Source organism: Cricetulus griseus, chromosome 4 (genome assembly GCF_003668045.3).
Source record: "Cricetulus griseus strain 17A/GY chromosome 4, alternate assembly CriGri-PICRH-1.0, whole genome shotgun sequence".
Taxonomy (NCBI): Eukaryota; Metazoa; Chordata; class Mammalia; order Rodentia; family Cricetidae; genus Cricetulus; species Cricetulus griseus.
Window position 1 is genome coordinate 182,259,072 of NC_048597.1, and position 22,290 is coordinate 182,281,361.

A 22,290-nucleotide genomic window follows, 5' to 3' on the forward strand; every position below is an offset into this window, starting at 1 on the left:
ACAACATGAAGGACTGTATTGAAGGGTTACAGCATTAGGAAGGTTGAGAACCACTGCTCTAATTCTTGAACATGGTTATAATACATATACAGGAAAATTCTCATCTTCTAGTTTTATCTCTTTCTCCCTCCTTTTCTTTTTCTTTCTCTCTTTGTTCTTTTTCTCTTTCTTCCTCCCTCAGTCCTCCTCCCTGCCCCTCTTTTGTCTTCTTATATAGTTTATGATTTTTACAGTTTGGAGGCAGGGGCATAGGTGTGATGGCATTTCTCTATGTAGCCTAAGCCTGGATGTTATACAGCCACCATGTGTTATTATTTCTTCTTCTCATTCACTACCCTCACCCCCATGCCTACTTCCTTCCTCTGCCTCTTCTCCTTCCCCCCCAAAAAAAAACAAAACAACAACAAAAAAACAGGGTTTCTCTGTATAGCTTTGGAGTCTGTCCTGGAACTTGCTCTGTAGACCATGCTGGCCTTCAACTCACAAAGTTCTGCCTGTCTGCCTTCCAAGTGCTGGGATTAAAGGTGTGCACCATCACTGCCCAGCTCTTCCTCCTCTTATTCCTATTCTTCTTCTTATATTATTTTCTGCTTTGGGGTGTTTTGTTTGTATACGATATTCATGCAGTGCCCTCAGGCCTGAAGAGGAGGACCCCTTGGGATTGGAGTTACAGATGGTTGTGAGCTGCCATGTGGGTGCTAGGGATTGAAACTAGGTTTTCAGGAAGAGCATCCAGTGCTCATAATCATTAAGCCATTACTTTTCAATTTTTATATCTTTCAGGACATTTGACATATAATCCTACACTATGTCTCTCACATAAAAATTTTCTCTGTGAAATGTACGGGGTGTGTGTGTGTGTGTGTATAATATATATATATATATATATATATATATATATATATATATATATATCCATCCATCCATCCATCCATCCATCCATCCATTCATATTCTTTATTTTTCAAAAATATAATATTGGCTGGAAAGTTAGCTCAGGGTAAGAGCACTTGTTCTTGTTCTTGCAGAGGGCCCAGGTTTGATTCCCAGAACCAACATGGTAGTTCACAACCATCTGTAATTCCAATTCTAGGGGATCCAGTGCCCTCTCTGACTTTTGCAGGTACCAGGCACACACATGGTGCACAGACATACATGCAGGCAAAACATTCACATATATCTCACAGGGTCTCTTTACATTGCTCTGGCTGTCATGGAACTCACTATATGGACCAGTCTTGCTTCAAACTCACAGAGATACTGCCTCTGCCTCTTGAGTGCTGGGATTAGTGCCCCACCACACCCAGCTTCTTGGGGATATTTTCTTGTATTAGCAGTTTTCTTATTTTTTAGACACCAAGTGAATATTCAACAATTTAGTTAATTCAGGTTTGATGGTAACAATGTGGAGTTAATGTAGACTTCATAGCTTAAGGACTCAAACCCACAAAAAGGTCCTTCCTCTAACCCTTCAGACACAGTGGTAAATTCTGAACAATTTTTAGATCTGACCAACCTGTTATAAATAAGGAGTGCTTACAACTTCTTCCTAAAGTTAATTTTTAAAGAATGGATCACAGAATTTAGGAAAACAGTTTCCTTATTTTTTTATTGAAAAATATTTCATACAGTGTATTTTTCTCTTCCCTCAATTCCTTCCTGATCCTTCCCATTTCCCTAACCCACCCAACTTTATGTTCTTTTTCTCTCTCTTTCAAAAAACAAAACAAAACAAAAAACCCAAAGAAACAAAAACTCGTCAAAATGACAAAAACAAAAATCCAAACAAGCAAAAGTCTTAATTAGACACAAAAATGCCATAAATAATGCAAAATAAAACAAAACATTTTGTGCTAGCCAACTGCTCCTGGGTTTTGGGCCTACCTTGAAGTGTGATTAATATATACCCAGTGCGATAGATTTTTCTCTTTGACTATGGGTATCAATTGCAGATAACTTCTTGGTTAGGGGTAGGACCCTGTGTCCACTTCTCCCTCTCAATCCTGGGACCCTTCTTTGGCTTGAACCTGTGCTTGTCTTGTGCATGCTACCATAGTTGCTGTGAGTTCATATGTATATCAGTCCTGTTGTGTATGGAAGATATTTCACTGGACTCTTCCATAACTTCTGGCTCTTAAATCTTTCCACATCCTCTTCTGCATAGATCCCTGAGTCCTGGGGGAATGGGTTTGATGAAAACACCTTGTTTAGGACTGAGTGCTCCAAAGTCTCTCTGCACATTATCTATTTGTGGGTCTATGTTAACTCTCATCTACTGAAAGTTGATGTTTCTCTGGAGATTAAGCAAAGCTCTGATCTATGGATATAGCAGTAGGTCATCAGGAGCCATTTTATTGCTATGTTCCTTTATCAAAATGATACTGGTAGGTCTTCCCCTAGGCCTGTGACCTATCTAGTCTCAGATTTTTGGCCCATACTGCCAGGTATGGGTTACATCTCATGGACTGGGTTTTAAATCCAATCAGAAAGTGGTTGATTACTCCAATAATATATGTGCCAATTTTGCACCACTCTGTCTTGCAGGCAGGTCACTGTTGTAGGTCACAGGGTTTGTAACTGGGTGATATTGATGATTATCTTTCTCCTTTGATAACCTGCAGTGTACCTTCCAGTACCATGAATACTAGTCACTAGAGGTGAAGCTTCTAGTTAGGCACCAGCTTCTCATCTCTTTGTTCATTAATATAAGTTAAGTGTTGTCTTTAGCAATAAGGCCTTACCATCAGGCTGCCAATAGCTTTGGCAATGGTTTATGAGGTTTGGGGGTTCCTGTGAGGCCCCTGTGGCCAATGACTCATTAAGAGGCAACCCATTTCTGGCATTGGAGGTTTTACTGATGGCATAAGATGTCTAGTTGGGGCATTGTCTCCCTTATCTGGTGACTCATATATGCATCTATTTTAAGAAGCTTTTATAGTTTTAGCCATGCTATTGTGAACATACTGTATTCTGTATCATAATTGTGCATGACTTTTTTTATGAACTAAATAAATGAATGAAAATAAAGAAGCTTTTATAGTAATAGGATTCCATATGGTTTTTCAGTGGCGTTTAGTGTTAGTTGTCCTTACCAATTTCCCTTTACTCTTCTCTCCCATCCCCTTCCCTATTTAATCTTCCTGTTCTGTTTTCCCCCTTGTCTCTCCATAACATTATATTCTATTTCCTCTTCTTTGAGATCATCTTCTCCCCATTAGTCCCTTACTGGTCCCTTACTAGGTGGGGTTTTTGGGGTTGTAGCACACATATTGAAAGCTTAAAAGTTAATATATACGTGTAAAAGAAAATATATAATATTTGTCTTTTTGGGTCTGGGTTATCTCACTCAGGATGATTTTTTTCTAGCTCCACCTGTTTACTTGCAGATTTCACAATTAAGATTTTCTTAATTAGCGAATAATATTCCATTGTATAAATATACTACATTTTTATTATTCATCCATCAGTTGATGGACATCTAAGCTATTTCCACATTCTGGCTATTATGAATAGAGCAATAATGCACATGGATGAGCAAGTATCTTTGTACTGAGATGTAGGGGTCTTTGATATAGCTGGATTTTGAGGCAGATTGATTCCCAGCTTCCTGAGGAGCTGCCACACTGATTTCCATAGTGGCTATACCAGTTTGTAGTTGCACTAGCAGTGAATAAGTGTTTCTTTTCCCCACATCCATACAAATTCTTGCTTATTTGCATTGGTGCAGGGAACAAACCCATATAGCCCTTCAGCATGATAAGCAAGCACTTAACCTTTTAGCCACACCCTACAATTTACTTACTAATACTGGTTTAAAGGATACAACTTAGGAACAGCTAGATGGAAGAGTGCAAAGGACAGATAGGCACACCAAGCTTCTATGGCCTTTATGTATCACCTTTGTACCACTTACATGTGCTAACCACCTGTGGATGCTCACTAAATTTCACTGTCTATGATAATGAAATGACTGAACATGGAACCCCTAAAACAGCCTCAAGTTGGGCTGATCATTAGAAAGACCAAGTGACTTGAGGGCTGGAATTCTAGCCTCAGAGATCAGGGATTGCAGAATGGACATTGAAATATAAAAAAAGTTAAACAGTCCCTGATCAACCCATCCTGAGTCTGTGTTCAGTCCCATGTTCAGTCATCTCTTTATAGACTTTGGTGTGATTGGAAATGGACTCTTTAATAGGGATGAGGACACTCCTATCATTCAGGAGATCCCAGAGTTTTAAGGGCTTTGTCACAGGAAATGGAGACAAAGGCCAGTTTGTTGTAGTCTGTTGTACTAGAGGTCATTTCATTATGGGCAAGCATGCGTAAGAATTCTAGAAGAGGAATTCCTGTTCTAGAAGCCACTGCCACTGCCAATGATTCTTTTGATCAGTTTCTGAAGCAGCTATCATACCAATTTATTTGTGTCACAGATGAGTATAATGACTGTGGTGCAAATTTGTAATGTGTTTTAAACAACAAGGTTCCTTCCTGTTCTACTATTCAGAACATGCTTGAGAAGATAAGCTATAACAGCACACTTTTTGCTGTATTTGTCATAAAGATCACAGAGTAGAAATTCTGTTGTGTGCAGACTTTAGTTAAGTTGTTGTCATTTAGCCACTTTTTCTGCAGGCCAAGTGCTGTGCTCTTATCCTTAAAACAATTACACACACACACACACACACACACACACACACACACACACACACACACACACAAACAATTTCACAAGATATCTCACAGAATTTATAATTTAGTTTTGTTTTGAGACATTTTATAGTACACACACATACACAATACATACTTTCCAAATAGATAAACGGTATAACACAGTCCTTGTTTTGTGTACTTTTTTTTTTAATAGTAAAAGAAATCATTTAAGATTTGGATCCTTTTAATTTCTTTTCCTGTCCCATTTTGCAGACAATTCAACCTACGAATGAAGAGGGACACGTCCCTTTTTAGTGATGAATTTAAAGTAGAAACATCAAATAAAGTACTTGATTATGATACCTCTCATATTTACACTGGACATATTTATGGTAAGTTGAACTTTTATCTGACATTTTCTTTGATTTTTTTTCTACAAAAGGGAGTATATATTATAAATACAGGCAGATATTTCAGAAAAGGCTGAGTAAATCCTGAGGATAGGGAAGAAAGTAGCAGAGAAAGAATGTTGTGTCATTTGACTATCCAGAGTGTCAAGAATTCTAGAAGAATTTCAGATCCTTAAGAATCAAGGCTGCTAATCTGTTGTCCAGAGACCTTTTCCCTAGAGATCCAGAAAAGACTGAGAAAGCAACCCACTGGCTCTCTGGTCCCTTGTTCAACTTTGAATTGTACCTGGGGATGAATTCTGGCCAGGAGTCATGCACCCATGAGAAAGGGAAGAAGAGACTGTCATTTGATCCCACATGGCTGTCACTACAATACTTATCACAAGATAGTCTAGAGGACTTTGTCTCTTGAGAAGCCCATATCCATACTTGGGTTTATACTGTCCTTTCCCTAATGCCTCTTGCTTAGATAAACTCTGTAAAACTTACCTGAATGGATTTTCAACTTTATTAAAACAAAAATAAAAGAAACCAAGATGACCTTGGCTATTGGTGCATATCCTTTCTGTTCAGCCTCCCATAGGTTGAACTACCACGTGCAGCAGAGGTACAAGCCCTAGAAGAGATGGAAGCTCTATTTATAGTCACCTGTCTTGCCTGCCTTAGAGCCTGATATTCCCATTCCCAAGGCATGTAGGGAATTTTGTGGTTTTTTAAAATTTAATTAATTAGTTAATTGTTGTTGTCAAAACAAAACCTAAGGAGTTAGAGAAAATTATCTAGGCCAATAGTCTTTGAAAATGAAGTCATCTATGATCTACTTTACATGATGCTTAATAGTGAATTATATGGTATGCCACTTCTGAAATGTAAATACTTTTTGGTGCTTCTAGGTATTAAGAATTCCCAATTGTTTTATTTTAGCCTCTTATTTGTTTGTTTTTGAGACAATATCTTGCTATGTAGTCTCGGCTGGCCAGGAACTAGCAATCCTCGTACTTTTTGTTTCCTAAGGGATAGAATTGCAGGCATGTACCCCCACATTCAAAGTTTTCAAAAAATTTTCAATGAATTTTATAACATTCTAATTTTCCAGGGAAGAAATTAGCAGTGATTTCCTGTAAAGGAATTATAAACAGGATTGTAGGGAGAAGTTCTACGTACCTGTAGCGCTACAGGCATGTAGAATTTCTCTCTACAATTTCCAGGTTTTATTAAAAAAAAAAAAAGAAAGAAAGAAAGAAAGAAAGAAAGAAAGAAAGAAAGAAAGAAATTAGGAAAACCTGAAAGGAAACTGATAGTAGAGATCATTTTAGCCCAAAACAATGTAACTGAGTCACCTAAGAAAATTTCCCAGGCCAATCCTTTCTAAAATCCACATGTTTTTCTTGACGATTTTAACAAATAGCTCTTACCAGTTTAAAAAGTTGCTGGGAGGCATAGGCCCATACTTAGCCCAACAGGAAGTTCATTTGACAGCAAAGTGGGACAGATAGACAGGGAAGTCAGAAAGAGGCTAATGTAATTCAGTCTTCTAGTCTATTATAACTCTACATTAATATTTACTAAAGACAGTTATTAAGTCAAAGCAGTCAAAAATTTCCTTAAGTAAATGAGTCTTTTTTTGTTGTTGTTGTTGTTGCTCAAAGTCGTAACATTTTGAAAAATTAAATGCTTAAAGAAGAGCTTTTAATTTTTTTGTTATACTAGTTGAGACTATTTTTTTAAACTTAATTTACCTGTAAACTAACCCATTACTAAATTTTAGGTTTTTTTCTTTTTTTCATTCTGTTAATAGCAGCCAAAGGAAAGTATTTTTCTGGCTGTTTTTAGTGTTCTCTTACTTTATCACTTGTCTTGCTGGGCAATCTACCTCGTTTGGTAGGTAATAGTTATAAAAAATAAAAATATAAGTGAGTTTGTATAGGAAGACAATGTCATTTAAAATGTCTTGGGGGTTAGATTTGATGGCACACACCTGTAATTCTGGTACTCTGGAGGCATAGGCAGGAGGAACATGAGTTCAGGACCAGCAAGACAGTCTCAAACAAAAAACAACAAAACCAAAGAAAAACAGAGAAAAAAAAATAAAAATCTTATTTTCAGTTTGTGGTTAATTGAAAATCAACTAATGTTAATCTGTAACTTAGAAATTGTGAGAGAATGGGTTTTGGGGTATTTCACATAGGTGGAGTATGTACTTAGTATGCACCAAGGCCAGATACTGTCAAAATTACAGAAAATCCTGTGAGTTGAGTCCAATCTTGTCTTTCCCTTTCCTTCCATTTTTTTTTTCTTTTTTCATTTCTCTTTACATTCTCCACTGGCTCCCTCTCTTCCTCTTCCTTCCCTCTCCTTTCTTTCCTACCCTACCCCGACTCTCTTCCCCTCTCTTCCTCTCCTCTCCCTTCCCTTTTCTTCCCATCCCTCTACTTTACTCTCCTCTTTCCTTTCATCTCACTTTCTCTTTTCTATCTCTCCTCTCTCTTTCCTTTCATCTCACCTTCTCTTTTCTATCTCTCTTTCCCTCCCCCTCTTTGTAATGCTTGGGGTTGAGCCCAGGAAAATTTGTTTTTAGTGAAAGATGAATTTATAAAAATCAGAATTTTGGGTTTATTGTTGTAGAAGACAAAAAGCCTTGTTAATAGTGTTCAGGCTGATTTCAAGTCCTATCCCAGTCTCATGCCCAGCTTTGATAAATTTAACTTTAAATCCCCTCCTTAAAGGCACATGCCTGTAGCCTCAGGTACTTGGGAGGTTGAGGTAGGGGGAGTATGAGGCCAAGGTGAGCAACATAGCCAACATGCTATCTCTAAACAAAACCAGAATGGCTGGTGGTGCTATGGACATGGCTCACAGGACAATGCTTGCATATTTGCCTAACATGTGGGAGGTCATGGATTCAGAACCAGAGCAAACGAAGTGAAGCAAAACAAAACTCTATGCCTCTGTGTCATTTAATTTTGGTGCTTAGGGGCTGGAGAGATGGCTCAGGGGTTAAGAGTACTGACTGCTCTTCCAGAGGTCCTGAGTTCAATTCCCAGCAACCACATGGTGGCTCAAAACCATCCCTAAATAGGATCTGATGCCTTCTTCTGGCCTACAAGCATATGTGCACACAGAACACTATACACAAAATAAATAAAAAAATCTTTAAAAAATTTTTTTGGTGCTTAGATTCTGTGACTATATTTAAATAGAGCCAAAACTACCCCCCTTTTTGCTGCTATTTCTCTCATTAGAGAATAGTGAGATATTACAAATCTGTCCAATACCTTTTTTTAAAGACAAAATGTCACTCATCTCCCAGGCTGGCTTAATTCTCAGTATGCGGTTCATTTTTACCTTGAAATTGCAGATTCCTCTTCCCTCAGGTTTCTGAGCACTGGGACTATAGGCATGAGACACTACATCTGGCTTCTTTGTCCAGCATTTTAAACAAGATTGTAGAAATTCTTTTGTTTAAATTACTTCTGAATTACTTGGCTCTTTTCTATTTAAAAATACATTTTGTAAGATCTATAGGTGACAATGAGGCCAAGAAACTAGTGTCAAGTTAAAAAGGACCTTTTCACTTGTGGTAAATTAGGAAAAGTTTCAAAATGTACTTTGGCTATTTTTTTTCTGGAAATACATAGTTTACTAGAGGATCTGTTTGCTTTTTAAAAGTTTAAGTTAGGCCAGGGGTGGTGGTTCATGCCTTTAATCCCAGCATTTGGAGGGCAGAAGCAGGCAGGTCTCTCTGAGTTTGAGGCCAGCCTGATCTACAGAGCTACACAGAGAAACGCTATCTTGAAAAACCAAAAGAAAAAAAAAAAAGAAAGGAAAAAGAAAAAAAGAAGTTTAAGTTAATGTAACAATTATTGAATTACTGCTACCTGCATGTCCTACCTGTGCTAGGTGGTAGGCCTATGACTGTATGACAGATGTTCCATTTTCATTGTTATGTAATTGTCTATCTGTTTCAACTAAATACTGATTGCTATCCATATCTCAAATTAACTTGATGTATTTTATGTGAAAATTAATTTCCCAGTACATTTGTACTAAGGATATTTGTAAAAAAAATTATGCAAGAATGGCTTTTTTTTTTTTTAAAGGAGAATGTGCAAGTTAAAATTTCAAGAATTTGTTGCTTTCATCAATAGGTGAAGAAGGAAGCTTTAGTCATGGGTCTGTCATTGATGGAAGATTTGAAGGTTTCATTCAGACTCGTGGTGGCACATTTTATATTGAGCCAGCAGAGAGATATATTAAAGACCGAATCCTGCCGTTTCATTCTGTCATTTATCATGAAGATGATATTAGTAAGTACTCACGTTTTATATCAGGTGGTCTTTGCAAAGGCATAGGAGTCCTTCTAACTATGTGGAAACAGGTGTAGCCTGGGCTGTTTTCTTTCCTAAGCTTATTCAGGTTAAACAAACAGAGTTTAATAAGCAAAGTCTCCATTTAGTAAATAATGGGATGTATATGGTACAGCAGTTGTCAACACAGGCCAGTCATATTCTGTTGTAAAACAATTCTGTTTGAACTGTGAGTCAACCAAATCCACTTGCATTAGAAATCTAACTTCTGGAATCAACCAGTCTGCTTAATTACAATGTCTTATGTCTGTGGTTAGTTGAAGGACCAACAATGCCATAACTTTTTTTTTTTTTTTTTTTTTTTTTTGAGACAGGGTTTCTCTGTGGCTTTGGAGGCTGTCCTGGAACTAGCTCTTGCAGACCAGGCTGGTCTTGAACTCACAGAGATCCGCCTGTCTCTGCCTTCCGAGTGCTGGGATTAAAGGCATGCGCCACCACCATACGGCACCATATCTTTTTATATCAGTTTCTGAATATTTGTATAATATAGGATTCTTCTAATTTCTAAATCCACTGAGTACTTCTTTTTCGAATCTTGAAACAATGACTTGACCACAGCTTACTAAGACTCCAGGCTTACCATGGATTTGTTGGGATAATTCTTTTTCTGTGTTTAAGGATACAAAATTCAGCTAGACATTATATTTAATTCTGCCATTGTCTATGTTTTCATGGTTATTCAATCGTGAGAATGTGTCATTAAAATAAGACAGAAACACATTCTTGTAATTTTTATGCATCTTGAATCCTTTCTTTTTAATTCAGCTAGGCTAGTTTCTCCAGTTTTGCCTGTTTTCCTGACTTGGCAGCTTCCTCCTGGTTTCATTTTCTTTCCTACAGATAGGGATTTATTATCTGTGTTTTATTCTCATGCTTAGTAATATACTGGCAAATGTGAACTATGTTGCTTTTTTGCTCCATTAGCTCTGACAGTTTCTGTATTTCCATCGACCCAACTGCTTGCTAATTCTGATGGTGAACTACTGTGGGAAAACAGCCCAAGTTTACTTAGGGATATGTTTATAACTGTTGTTGCTCGCTGTCTCTTGGACTTATTAATGCTGCTTGCTTGTGTTTTTAGTCATCCTTATTTGATACCTTTCTCACTTCACCTCCTGGTATTTCAAGCCCTTATTATTATTTTTCTTTTGGCCATCAAACTACAGTCCTCCGTCATAAATAGGAATGTGGATTCCTTTGCTTTCCTTTCTGCTGATAGAATTTTCCTTCACTGATCTTGTGCTTGTCCTTGTAATTTTCTAATTAATGTGGTCTTTTTGCAGTTTTGTCTCCACTATCACAATGTACCCATTGTACAAATACAGGTTCTGTGGTTTTTTGCTGCTTTAACATTCAAGTAACACTTATCAGTGAGGCAGAGATTAATAAATTTGTAATAAAATGTTGAAATCTGTTCTCTAACAAGTGTTTTTGGACTTAAACTGGGCCTTTCTGGATAAGCAGTGGAGAAGAGTGATTGGACAGGTTGCTTTTCCTCCCTGTGTTACAAGACTGTCCTGCTGCATGTGCTTCATTCTTGCCATCAGTGTCTTTGCTATGCTTTTGTGCTGCTTATGACTCCTGAGATGTCTTCTCCTTCCTGTTTTCTTCCTCTTATGGATCTCTGTGGTGTACATATGTTCTGTGTTTTTATTTACATTTACTCCCTTATGTTTCATCATAACTTCCAAATATCTTAAATTTATATCAACATTACTTATGACATCGGTAGTGGTATTAAGATGCAAAGGTAGTTAACGTTTAAGATGATTTTGCTTGTAACTTCTCTATTAAGTAGAAATGTACTGATGTCAGGATGAGCATATAGGAAGCAAAAGTTTACAAAAATGTTATCATAACTTTGTTAGAATAAAATGAATAGGTTTTGTTATAACAGTTTCATACAATGTATTTTAAACTTTATTCATAGAAAAACAGAGTTAGGGCAAGAGAGATGGTTTAGTGGATAAAAGTGATTGCAGCACAAGTGTGTAAGCTATCCCATTACCCACGTAAAAGTCAGGCAGGTGTAACAGCAGATTTGGAAGGTAGAGATGGGGTCCCTAGAACAAGCTGGCTAGCTAGCCTATCCAGAATTGGTGAACCTGCGGCTTTGACTTATAAATAAAGTGGAGAGCAATCAGGAAGACAGTATCCAGTTTTGGCTATGACAGAATGCCTGCACACATGTGCAAAACCCTCCCCCCCATGTATATCACACACAATATAAAAACCACCTCTACCAAGCATGCCAGACAAAAATAGGGAGTTGGACTTACTTGTCTTGCAAACTGTAAACTTACTTTTAATTGACCGTTTAAACTCTGGGTGTTGGTGATCCTAAAAGAACCAGCATTATTAAGAAGGATAGTTGTTATTTAATGTTGCTTGGCACTGAATAAAATTAATTTCATCCTCAGTGGCTTTGTGAGGTATAGGCAAAAATACTAGTCTTACTTTATAGGTAAGGAAAGGAAGACTTGGAATCTTTATTTGCGGGGGGGGGGGTTGCGAGGGGGTTCTAGACAATGTTTCTCTGTATTGTTTTGGAGCCTGTCCTGGAACTCGCTCTGTAGACCAAGCTGGCCTTGAACTTACAGAGATCCACCTGCTTCTGCCACCAGTGCCCAGCAAGACTTGGAATCTTATGTGATTTGTGGACACCACCTTCTGTGCCATGTGCCAATGGGAAGAAACTGTAAATCCTCATTACCCTTTACTTCTAGGATTTCTGGGTCTTTTCTGAAATCTGCATACCTTCCCAAAATTACACATTTGCATGCATTGCTGTGTTAGACCAATTTCTATCCTTGGTTTTTTTTTTTTTTCTTTCCTTTGCTTTTTAACTATTGAAAAGAAGGGGTATTTTTTAAAATTATTTCACACAATTAGCTTAGTGCCAGTAATTTATTTTCACAACTGAAGTGTTATATGATTGTTTATATGTTGTGGATATGTATAAGTGAACTTACATAAATGTTCTGATCAGAGTTTAGCTATGCTTTCTGAATACTGTTTTAGGACCTCTTGGCATAAATGTATAAATCCCTGTGGAAAATGATGATTTTTGGAGAACATTAGGTGATGCTTTTTCAGCAGAAACACTGAGCAGCCTTCCCAGGTGCTTTGATACACACCTGGATGTCATGTTGCTCACTACATACAGGTACCAACTTAGAAGTCATATAAACCTAATTCTTTATTGCAGCAGTAAAAAACCACTCTCTCCTAGTATTACAATTATGACAACGTCCAAATGTCACTTAGTTCTTTGCCCGCTAGCACAGTTTATTTTGAAGAAACAGCAAAACTACTGTATGGTAAACTCTAATATTAATTTTGTTATGTGTAGATCTTAGGAATGCCTCAATATTTCCTGTTGGAGCCTACCATGTACTCTGAGGCAAAGATCTAAGTCATTTTTTTCCTGCTATACTTTCATAAAAAATATTTAAACTCTGAATTTTTTTTAAAAGAAACCCTTTTAATTAAACATATAAAGCTACGTAGAATGTGTTTGGTTTATTCTTTTCATTTACATTTATTGTTTATTACTTATTTTCCTGTGAATGAAAGTTTATCTGTGTCTCCTAGGAATGTGGGTGCCCTTGTTCTTAGTGTGTATTAGCTTTAGCTATGTGTGTCTCTCCTTTTTGTTGTGTTTCGGTGAAAAGGCTCATAATTTCATGAACTTAAAAATTAAGATCCTTAAAACTTTTGTTTTGCCATTTAAAAATGGAGACTTCATTCATGTAGAAACCTTATTTGTAGAGGCTTCAGTATGTTGCTTTTAATACCTTTAAAATATTAGAAGCTGGGGGTGATGACAATGACATACCATCCTTGTTGTCTCAGTAAATGCTAGATGCTAGATGGAGGCAGGAGAATCAGAATTCAGTCATCTTCAGCTATGTAGCAAGTTCAAGAGCAGCCCAGGCTACATGAAAACATGTCTCAAACAACAAGCAGACATTCTGGAAAGCAAGTAAACAAAAATTAGTTAATTCCACATATACTTTTGAAATTGTTGGCATAACTGAGTTTTGTTGGTTACTAAGCTTCCCAGCTCTTTTATGTCACCTTGAGATGGTGGTATCAGTGGGAGAAAGAATTGAATTGGGGATTACTAGCACTGTTGATATTTTATGATGTCAGATTGTAACATAACATTCTAGCCACACTTAGGGCTAGTGTGAAGTTTGGAAATCTACTTGCACATATTGAGTTGTGATATGCTGAGATAGACAAGTAATGGGAAATCATGATATCTTTTGTATTGATTTTAAATATTGAATGTAGGCACAAAAATATTTGGAGCAAATGTAAAAATTTAGAGTTTTTAAAAAACTTTCCAAATATTTTATGCTTTGCAATAAATACATGTAATCCTAGGCAGGTGTAATGCTTAGTGTTGTCGTTAGATAGGTAGAGGTGCTATTTTGTTGTGTGTGTCCCCCTCCCCCAGTTTACCTCTGGGAAATATAAATTTCTCCAACTGTTTTACAGGTGGAAAAGTAGAGAAAGCCAGGAAAAATGGCAGTTATTTTAAAAAGGATAGTTAATTAGAAGTCTAATTTGCTTAAAAGTTAGATCAAAAGAAGCCAGGTGTATGAGGAACATCTCCAATACCAACACATGGGTGATTTGAGTTTAAAGACTCCAAGTGTGAAATCCAGTCTGTATTTCATAGGGAGTTCTGGCCACCCCGTGCAACAGAACTGCACCCTGTCTCAAAAAACAATAAACAATAAAAACAACAAACAGATTACAACATAAAAGCAAAAATTAGATGAAAAAAGACTTATTCAGTCACAAACTATACAATTAGGACTTGTTGAGAAAATTTTAGATCATTATCGTTTCTGATTTGTTACCGTATATATCTGTCTGCACATATTTTTACCTTTAATTATAAAATAAATTAATTATAATGCATCATTTCAGAAGCATAAGATGATTTAAAAACATCAAAGATCTGTCATAAAACAACTCTAGGAAGTGACATTGAAATTTTTTTCTTCTGAGAGCTGTCTCACTATTATGTTTTACAGTATTTATTTTACAAAAAGATTAAGTTAGTGGACATAGTGGTTCATGTCCATAGTCTAGCATTCAGGAGGCTGAGGTAGGAAGATTGTGATTTTGAGGCCAGACTGGACTACATAGTGAGTTCCAGAACAGCCTAGGCTATATAATGAGACCCTGTATTGAATAAATAAACAGTATCAACAAAAAGAGCAGAAATTAATTTATTGTACAATCTAGATATTACAGTTGGGTGTAATTTCAAGTGTAGTTTTCAGTACAATGTGATGAAATGTTTGTGAACATTTGATTTGTTAGTAAGAAGACTGAATTCAAAAGATCTTAGAATTTTGCAAGTGTTTGTTCATTCTAAAAAATCAATATTTTCTTTTGGAATGTTGGTAGGTAAATTAATACAACTCTGGAAAATATTGACACATTGGTTAAAGCATTCTGGCCTTTTGCTTCTCCCTCCCTCCCTCCCTCCCTCCCTCCCTCCCTCCCCTCCCTCCCCTCCCCTCCCTCCCCTCCCTCCCCTCCCTCCCTCCCCTCCCTCCCTCCCCTCCCTCCCCTCCCTCCCCTCCCCTCCCCTCCCCTCCCCTCCCTCTCCCTCCCTCCTCCCACCCTCCCTCCCTCCCTCCCTTCCTTTCTTTTAGGAGCAGGTTATGTATTCTAGGCAAGTTCTACTGGATAACATTGCCAGCCCAGTCTTAACTTTGAATGTGCCTTTTGCAATAGTCTGTAAAACAGTTAGAAAATTTAAAAACACTTTTTGGAGAAGCAATTTAGAAATGGTAGATAATTCCTAGTCATTGTTGGTAGGATGAAAGCCAGAAGGAGGCTACTGAAGCAATGTATATGTCTGCATGATGGATACCTTTGAGAAAGAGCCATAGAAACCAGCTGCTGGCTGGAAAATTAAATTCAACTATATTGGTTTATGAATGTATGGGAAATATTAAGTCTTAAAAAATGGTCTACTGGAGGGTGGATGGGGTGGGGGCAGGTGGGGAGGTTGGGGGGAGAGGAGGGAGTGGGAGAAGGGATTCACATGTGAAGCAAGCTTGTTCCTAATTTGAAATAATAAAATAAGAAAAAAAATGGTCTACAAGAGCTAGTTCCAGGGCAGCCTCCAAAGCCACAGAGAAACCCTGTCTTGAACTCGCCCCCCCCAAAAAAAATGCACCTTGAAGGGGAATTCTCACAGAAAAAGAATGTACACCAGGTATGGTGGTGCAAACCTTGAATCCCAGCATTTGGGAGGCAGAAGTAGGTGGATCTCACGAGTTGGTGGCCAGCTTGGTCTGCAAAGTGAGTTCCAGGCCAGCCAGGGCTGTTACAGAGAAACCTTGTCTCAAAAACAAACAAAACAAAACAAAAAATTAAATGCTGTTACTTAAACAATGAGAGTGGAACAAACCCAGGAATCCTTAGTTGATTATAGGAGGGCATCCTGGGTATTGTGATAATGGATTTGAACCTTAAGAAAAGAGGTCTCTAGACTGCCAGAGAGAGAGTCTATGATTACAGAAAACTGTTGCCTGGTAGCAACAGTATTTCTTTTTACTTGTTACAGCTTGGGAACTTAAGAAAAGAAAAAACAAAACAAAACAAAACAAAAAAACAAAACAAAAAAGAAAAGCAAAAAGCCAAAGCAAAACAAACAAACAAACAAAAAACCGATGAACCAAACTTTGGCTTTGTCTTGGAGGCATCCACTTACCACTGTGGACAGGTGTGCCATCCCAAGTAGTATAGATGGACATAATGTGTTGAAGTATTTTAGTTATAAGTTTTGCAACTCACAAGTTCTATGTTTTGGCGGCTACTTCAGATTCTTTTTTAAACCAAACTTTTAGAGGAAGGGGTTTTAGTTTGTCTTATATTTTGGGGTTTTAGTCAATGGTTTGTTTGCCCTATTGCCTTGGGACCCTGATAGCAACAGTGAATGTATCATGGTGGGGAGTATAGTGAATTTACCTTTTATCCTCTGGGAATCCAGAGAAAGTGACAGGAAAGAGTGTAGATCCTGGTTATCTTCTTTAGTGTTTGCTTCTAGTGACCTAATTCCTGCTAGGTTTGTTTTACTGCCTTTGAGAACAGTAGGTGGCCTGGCCTTCAGCTAGTATTCCATTAACAGGTTTAATGATTACTTTCTTTCTTAATTGACATTACTTGAGTGTGCTGCTATTGACATTACTGATCTCTTTAGGTTCTGGTATACAGTGGTGAATATGCAAAGTTCCATCCTCTTGGACTTCAGAATCTAGTGATTCTATTTATAATTTGGTCATAATCCAGCAACATTTCCCCCGTTGTTCTTACTGCCATGAGTCCCTGCTTGCTGGCACTAACCCTTTGTTCCAAAAGTCGGGGTAAGGAAGAACATACTTGAGTCAGCTCTCTCACCTCTTTCCTGGAAGATGAATGTGATGTGTATGCTACTGTTTCTGCCTTCTGCCATATCTCCTAAACTGGGTTTGGGTTTGGGAATAGGTCGCAGGAGAAAAGGGGCCCTATCCATTGGAATTGAAGAGAAGCGTTGGGAGTCCTTCCCTACCTTCACATTCTTTATCCTTTCTTCTCTTGGTCCTTGTTTTTGGGGCAACTTAGGAATAAATGGAAATTTTCTTAAAGAACACATCCCATGATATGACAACAGTTTTCATATAATTATCTGTCTGTGGAGTTACTGTATTTTAAATTTAATTCATCTTAAGGGTTGTATTATTTGATTGGATTTGTTGATCAGTAGCTCATTACTGGGGTTTAGAACTGCTTTTGTCTATTAGAGAGCCATGGTGAAGACTCTAGACTTTAACTGCATAGAGGTGCTGCCCTGATGGTGGTGAAGCTGCCAGAAGTGGGTGTTTTGTGGCTGGTGGTGCTGGGCAGATAATTTAAACTGTAAATATTTCTTTAGGAGAGTGGATAATTGAGAATCAACTACTTACTCCCTGTCTGAGGTGGTGCTGTGGTGTATGTGTGTATGTGTTATTTATATTTGTGTTTCCTACAGCAAAACAAAAGCAAGAGGTTTGTATGCAGAGGAACTGGAGGAAAGGCAGGAGCTCTAAAGCCCATCTTTGTTTTAAACTGGCTAATGTTCGCCACTCATTGCCCATTCTTTTGAAAGAATCACTGTTTGGCCTTTTCAGGGAACCGCAGTGCATCCTATGATTTTGCATCTCAATGAGGGCTTATTCATAAGTTGAACAAAGGCTTTTTCTAGAAATGAGGATTATATTGTCAGTAATTTTAGAGAGAAAATGTCATTGTCCAATCTTGTAGTTAATGTGGTGGCCAGGGAGAATAGTCTCTTAGAAATTATAGAAGTATACAGAAAAATTTTTATACTTGGCCTCTGTCCTTTTTCTGTCATGAGAATTTTTTTTGCTGACAAAATTTGAAACATACAATAGTTGTTTGTTGCTTTGGAATTTTACTTTTACCCTAAAAGGATTTTAGAATAATTTATGTCTTTATCTTATATAAAATATAATTTACAAAGAGGTAAAACACTAAATGTTTGAGCACTAATCTTTATTTTAAAATTATAGTTTATTAGATATACCTTTATTTTTCCTTTTTGTATGTATTGATAACAGAAAATTTTAGTCTTTTGATAAAAGTCTTTAAACATTGGAACAGTTTCAGTTTTTTCCATTGATGATTGAGGTCATTTTGCAGAGTTTGAGAAGTTTGCAGGATCAGTTTTATGGCCTGTACAAAATGAGGTCTGCCTGTTGCTAACTATTTATTTGCACGTGAAACTGAAAATGTACTTTAGAATAGGATGGAGGTTCCAGGCTGTGTTGGGAAGTTAAAGCTATGGCTAAGATCATGATTTTTAAATGGGGATAGTCCTGGTTACCAGGGGTATAGTAAAGAGTTGAATTTAAAAGGGATTTGGTTGGGAGTCAGGGAGTGGGATAGGGGACAAGGAATTAAAGGTGAATGCAGTGAGGTGAATTATGATCCTTGCTGGCATATAGAATGAATAAGTAGGAGGAAAATGTCCTATGAGAGTACATAGGATGGTAGGCATTGGTGAGTTAAAAGATTTTTATTGTTTTTGAATGGCTATTGGGTCTAGAGGAATTGTTAAGACAGGTAATGGTGGACAGAAGATAGGATGCTGAAGTTTGAGGTTATAAACAGGTTATTAGTAATGAGAAATTCAAAAGTAGAAATGTAGACTTGAGAAAACATGTAATATACTGGAGAGATCATCAACATGAATGTTGTAGTTTCAAAGAATTATGATGGGCGATGTGAGATTGATTCAAGATCTAAAAATAAGAAATAATGGGAAGTGACTTTGAGGGGCTGCAGATTCCTGTGGTAGATGGAGTAGTTCATGGTATAATCTAATATATATCTAATATATTAGATATATTATTTATGTATATGTAATTAATATATATTTACCACTTTCTTCTATATATGCACATATATATGTATATATTTTAATAATTCAATGCAGAAAGTGGTAGATGGCCCTGAGTACTTACTGAAATGTGGGTGCAGATGATTATCTTTTAAATCTCATATTAAAGGTGAAGATTCTCTTGCTGTTTGCCAGATGATGGACTTTAAAGGAGCTGATTTTATAAAAACATACTTTTTAAATTATTAATGGTTGTAATCTTTTCACAGTGAGGTAGGGGCAAGGCAGTTTTATACTAATTCTAGGCTGCTTTGATATTCAGGAGAGACAACATGTTGAATATAAGTTCTGTTAAATTTCTACTGGCACCAGGTAGTGATGGGGCACGCCTTTAACCCCAGCACTCAGGAGGCAGAGGCAGGCTGATCTCTGTGAGTTCGAGACCAGCCTGGTCTACAAGAGCTAGTTCCAGGACAGCCTCCAAAGCACAGAAAAACCCTGTCTCAAACCCCACCCCCCCAAAAAACCCAACAACAATAACAACAACAGCAAAAAACCAAGTTTCTACTGACTTCCCCTCAGTTCCTGCTGATGGTAGCTAATATAGGCAATATGATATACTCTGAACATTGGCACATATTTGACTACTATATGAAGACTAGAAATCTACTCTAATATTAAGTATATGTAATTGTACTCAGTGTTGCAAATAGATATGTTTATTTATATAACTGTATTAACTCATTATCTTTTATAAGTAGAGAAGAAGGCAAAATACCCAGTAGATATTATTTGTTAGATTATTTTAGGGTTAATGATGGAATATCTAGCTTGCATCCATAGCAATGTATTGATGAAAACCAATGCTGATCATAATCTCAGATGACACAGTCCCAGACATTGGAAAATCCCCAAAGATCAAAATCCTTAAAGTCTAAAATAGCAAAAATTATATAAATGAGGCATAATAATGTGTAACAGATAGTCCTAGGGAGGCTGAGGTAGGGGAGTCCAGTTCAAATGTTTGCAGCCCCCTGTACAATATGGCCAGGCCATTCACTTCACCACTCCAAAATTTCACCACTCCAAAAGATTAAAATCCCAAATGCTGATGTTCCCAAAGATAAAATCTCTAAAACAAAAATTCTCTTCTCTCTCTCTCTCTCTCTTTCTCTCTCTCTCTCTCTCTCTCTCTCTCTCTCTCTCTCTGTGTGTGTGTGTGTGTGAGTGTGTGTGTGTGTGTGTGTGTGTGTTTTGTACAGGAGCTATGTGTGATTAGAAAGGCAAGTTTTAGGGAAGTGATATCTTGCCATATGGCAGTTCCAAAGGTTTCATTTTAAAATTGTTTCCCAGGTGTGATGGCACCATGCTTGTAATCCTGGCACTCAACAGGGTGAGGCAAGGAAGAGGAGGATCATGAGTTTGAGACCAGCTTGGACTACATAGTGAGTTTTAAATCAGTCTTAACTACATAGGGAGACTCTGCTTAAAACAAAAACAAAACAAAACAAAACAAAAGGTTTTTTTTTTTTTTTTTGGTCTGCATTTACATTCCTTTTAGCTGATGAAATCACTAGAGTTTTAAATCAATTAATGTCAGTGTTGTTACTGGACTGGTTTGAAAATAATTATGTGCAGTGTAGGATAAGAAGACATTTGTTCTACAATGTTGCATTTTGAATTACCAGTACATGTGCCAATTTTGAGATCTCTATAGGAGTATGTGTGGAATGGATCCACATTTGAGTGGATCCCAGCATGCATGCTGTGGTAGTTTGAATGTAATTGGCCCCCATAAGCTCATAGGGAGTGGCACTATTAGGAGGTGTGGCTTTGTTTGAGGAAGTGTGTCACTGTGGGAGCAGGCTTTGAGGTCTCCTGTGCTCAAGTTATGCCTAGTTCAGACCACTTCCTGTTGCTTGTGGGTCAAGATATAAGATCTCTCAGCTCCTTCTCAAGCACCATGTCTGCTTGTGTGCTGCCTTGCTTCCCACAATGATGATATTGACTAAACCTCTGAAACTGCAATTGAGACACCCCAGTTACACATTTTCCTTTATTAGAGTTGTGGTCATTCTATCTCTTCACAGCAATAGAAACCTTAACTAAGACATACCTAATAAACTAGAACAGACAACTTATATCTGTAATTCCAGCACTGGGGAGGTGAAACACAAGGATCTCTGGAGTTTGCTGGATAAGCAGTATAACTGAATCAGTGAGTTCCAGGTTCATCAAGAGACCATATCTCAAAAAAACAAAACAAAACAAAACCAAAACAACCCCCCAAACAAAAATCAAGGTGTGTGTGGTGTGTGTGTGGGGAGGTTAAGAGAGTTGGCTCAGTGATTAAGAACGATGGCTGCATTTCCAGAGGATCCAGTCTCTATTCCAGTACCTATACGACAGCTCAAAACTGCCTGTGACACCTGCTTCAGAAGAGCCAGTACTGTTTTCTGGCGTCAGCAGGCAGTAGGCACACAAGTGACGCTAGACATATATGCAGGCAAAATATCCATACACATAGAAGAGGGAGGGAGAGAGAGGGAAAGAGATAGAGAACAAAAGGAAGGAAGGAAGGGAGGAAGGAAGGAAAGAGGGAAGGAAGAAAGGAAGGGTGGGTGGAAAGTGATTGAAGAAGACCCCCAATGTCATCCTTATCGCCACATGCAAGCATACAACATATATCACATACACACATACCATCACTCACTACTACCATGAAATAACACAGAATCATGGGACAACAGTAGGTAAAAAAAATCTAGTGGCAAATGCTCCTGTCTACATATATTGACTTTAAAGGAATTTCAAAAGGAGTGGTACCATATGACTGAAAAAAACAACAAACTGGCAACTATTCATCTCTATGTAATACTTCAATATAAAGCTAATGCTGTGAAAGTCAGCTAGCTCTCAGATGCTTCCTCTGTACAGCTGATAGTCTTTCTCTGTAGTGTTCTTTTTCATGTGTTGAACTTGGAGTATTTCTCATTTTTGTTTTTTCCACTGTTTAAAATTTAACATTATTTTCTGTAATTTAGCATACTATTTAATTTAGCATCCTTGTATTATAATACTGAAAGTATAACAGTTTTAGACTAAGTCCAGTTTTGTTTCATGGAGTTTTGCAAGTTTGACTCCATGAAAATATAATCTGGGCATGGTGGTGTCTTTAATCCCAGTACTTGAGAGGCAGAGGCAGGCAAATCTCTGTTGAGTTCTAGGCCAGCCTTCTCTATCCAGCAAGTTCTAGGCCATCCAGAGTCACATTTTGAGATCTTGTCTCAAAACTAACAAAACCCCATAGCTTTGACTTATTATATGTAAACATTGTGTGTCTGTATATACACACCATCAGACTATCCTCATTTTAGTGAAGAATTGATGCATTGTGAACAGTAAATTTCTTTTGAGAATGTGACTGTTTGAGTAACTGCATACAT

The 22,290-nt window shown here is 37.5% G+C and overlaps 1 protein-coding gene across 1 annotated transcript in view; it reads left to right on the forward strand.

Annotated features, from left to right (window-relative positions):
- The window catches only part of Adam10 (ADAM metallopeptidase domain 10), a 110,846-nt gene that overhangs the window by 36,178 nt on the left and 52,378 nt on the right, over positions 1 to 22,290 (forward strand). The window contains exons 3-4 of the mRNA XM_027411222.2: positions 4,926 to 5,044; positions 9,211 to 9,369. Coding sequence (XP_027267023.1) covers positions 4,926 to 5,044; positions 9,211 to 9,369 — 278 coding nt within the window. The remainder of the gene's footprint in view (positions 1 to 4,925; positions 5,045 to 9,210; positions 9,370 to 22,290) is intronic.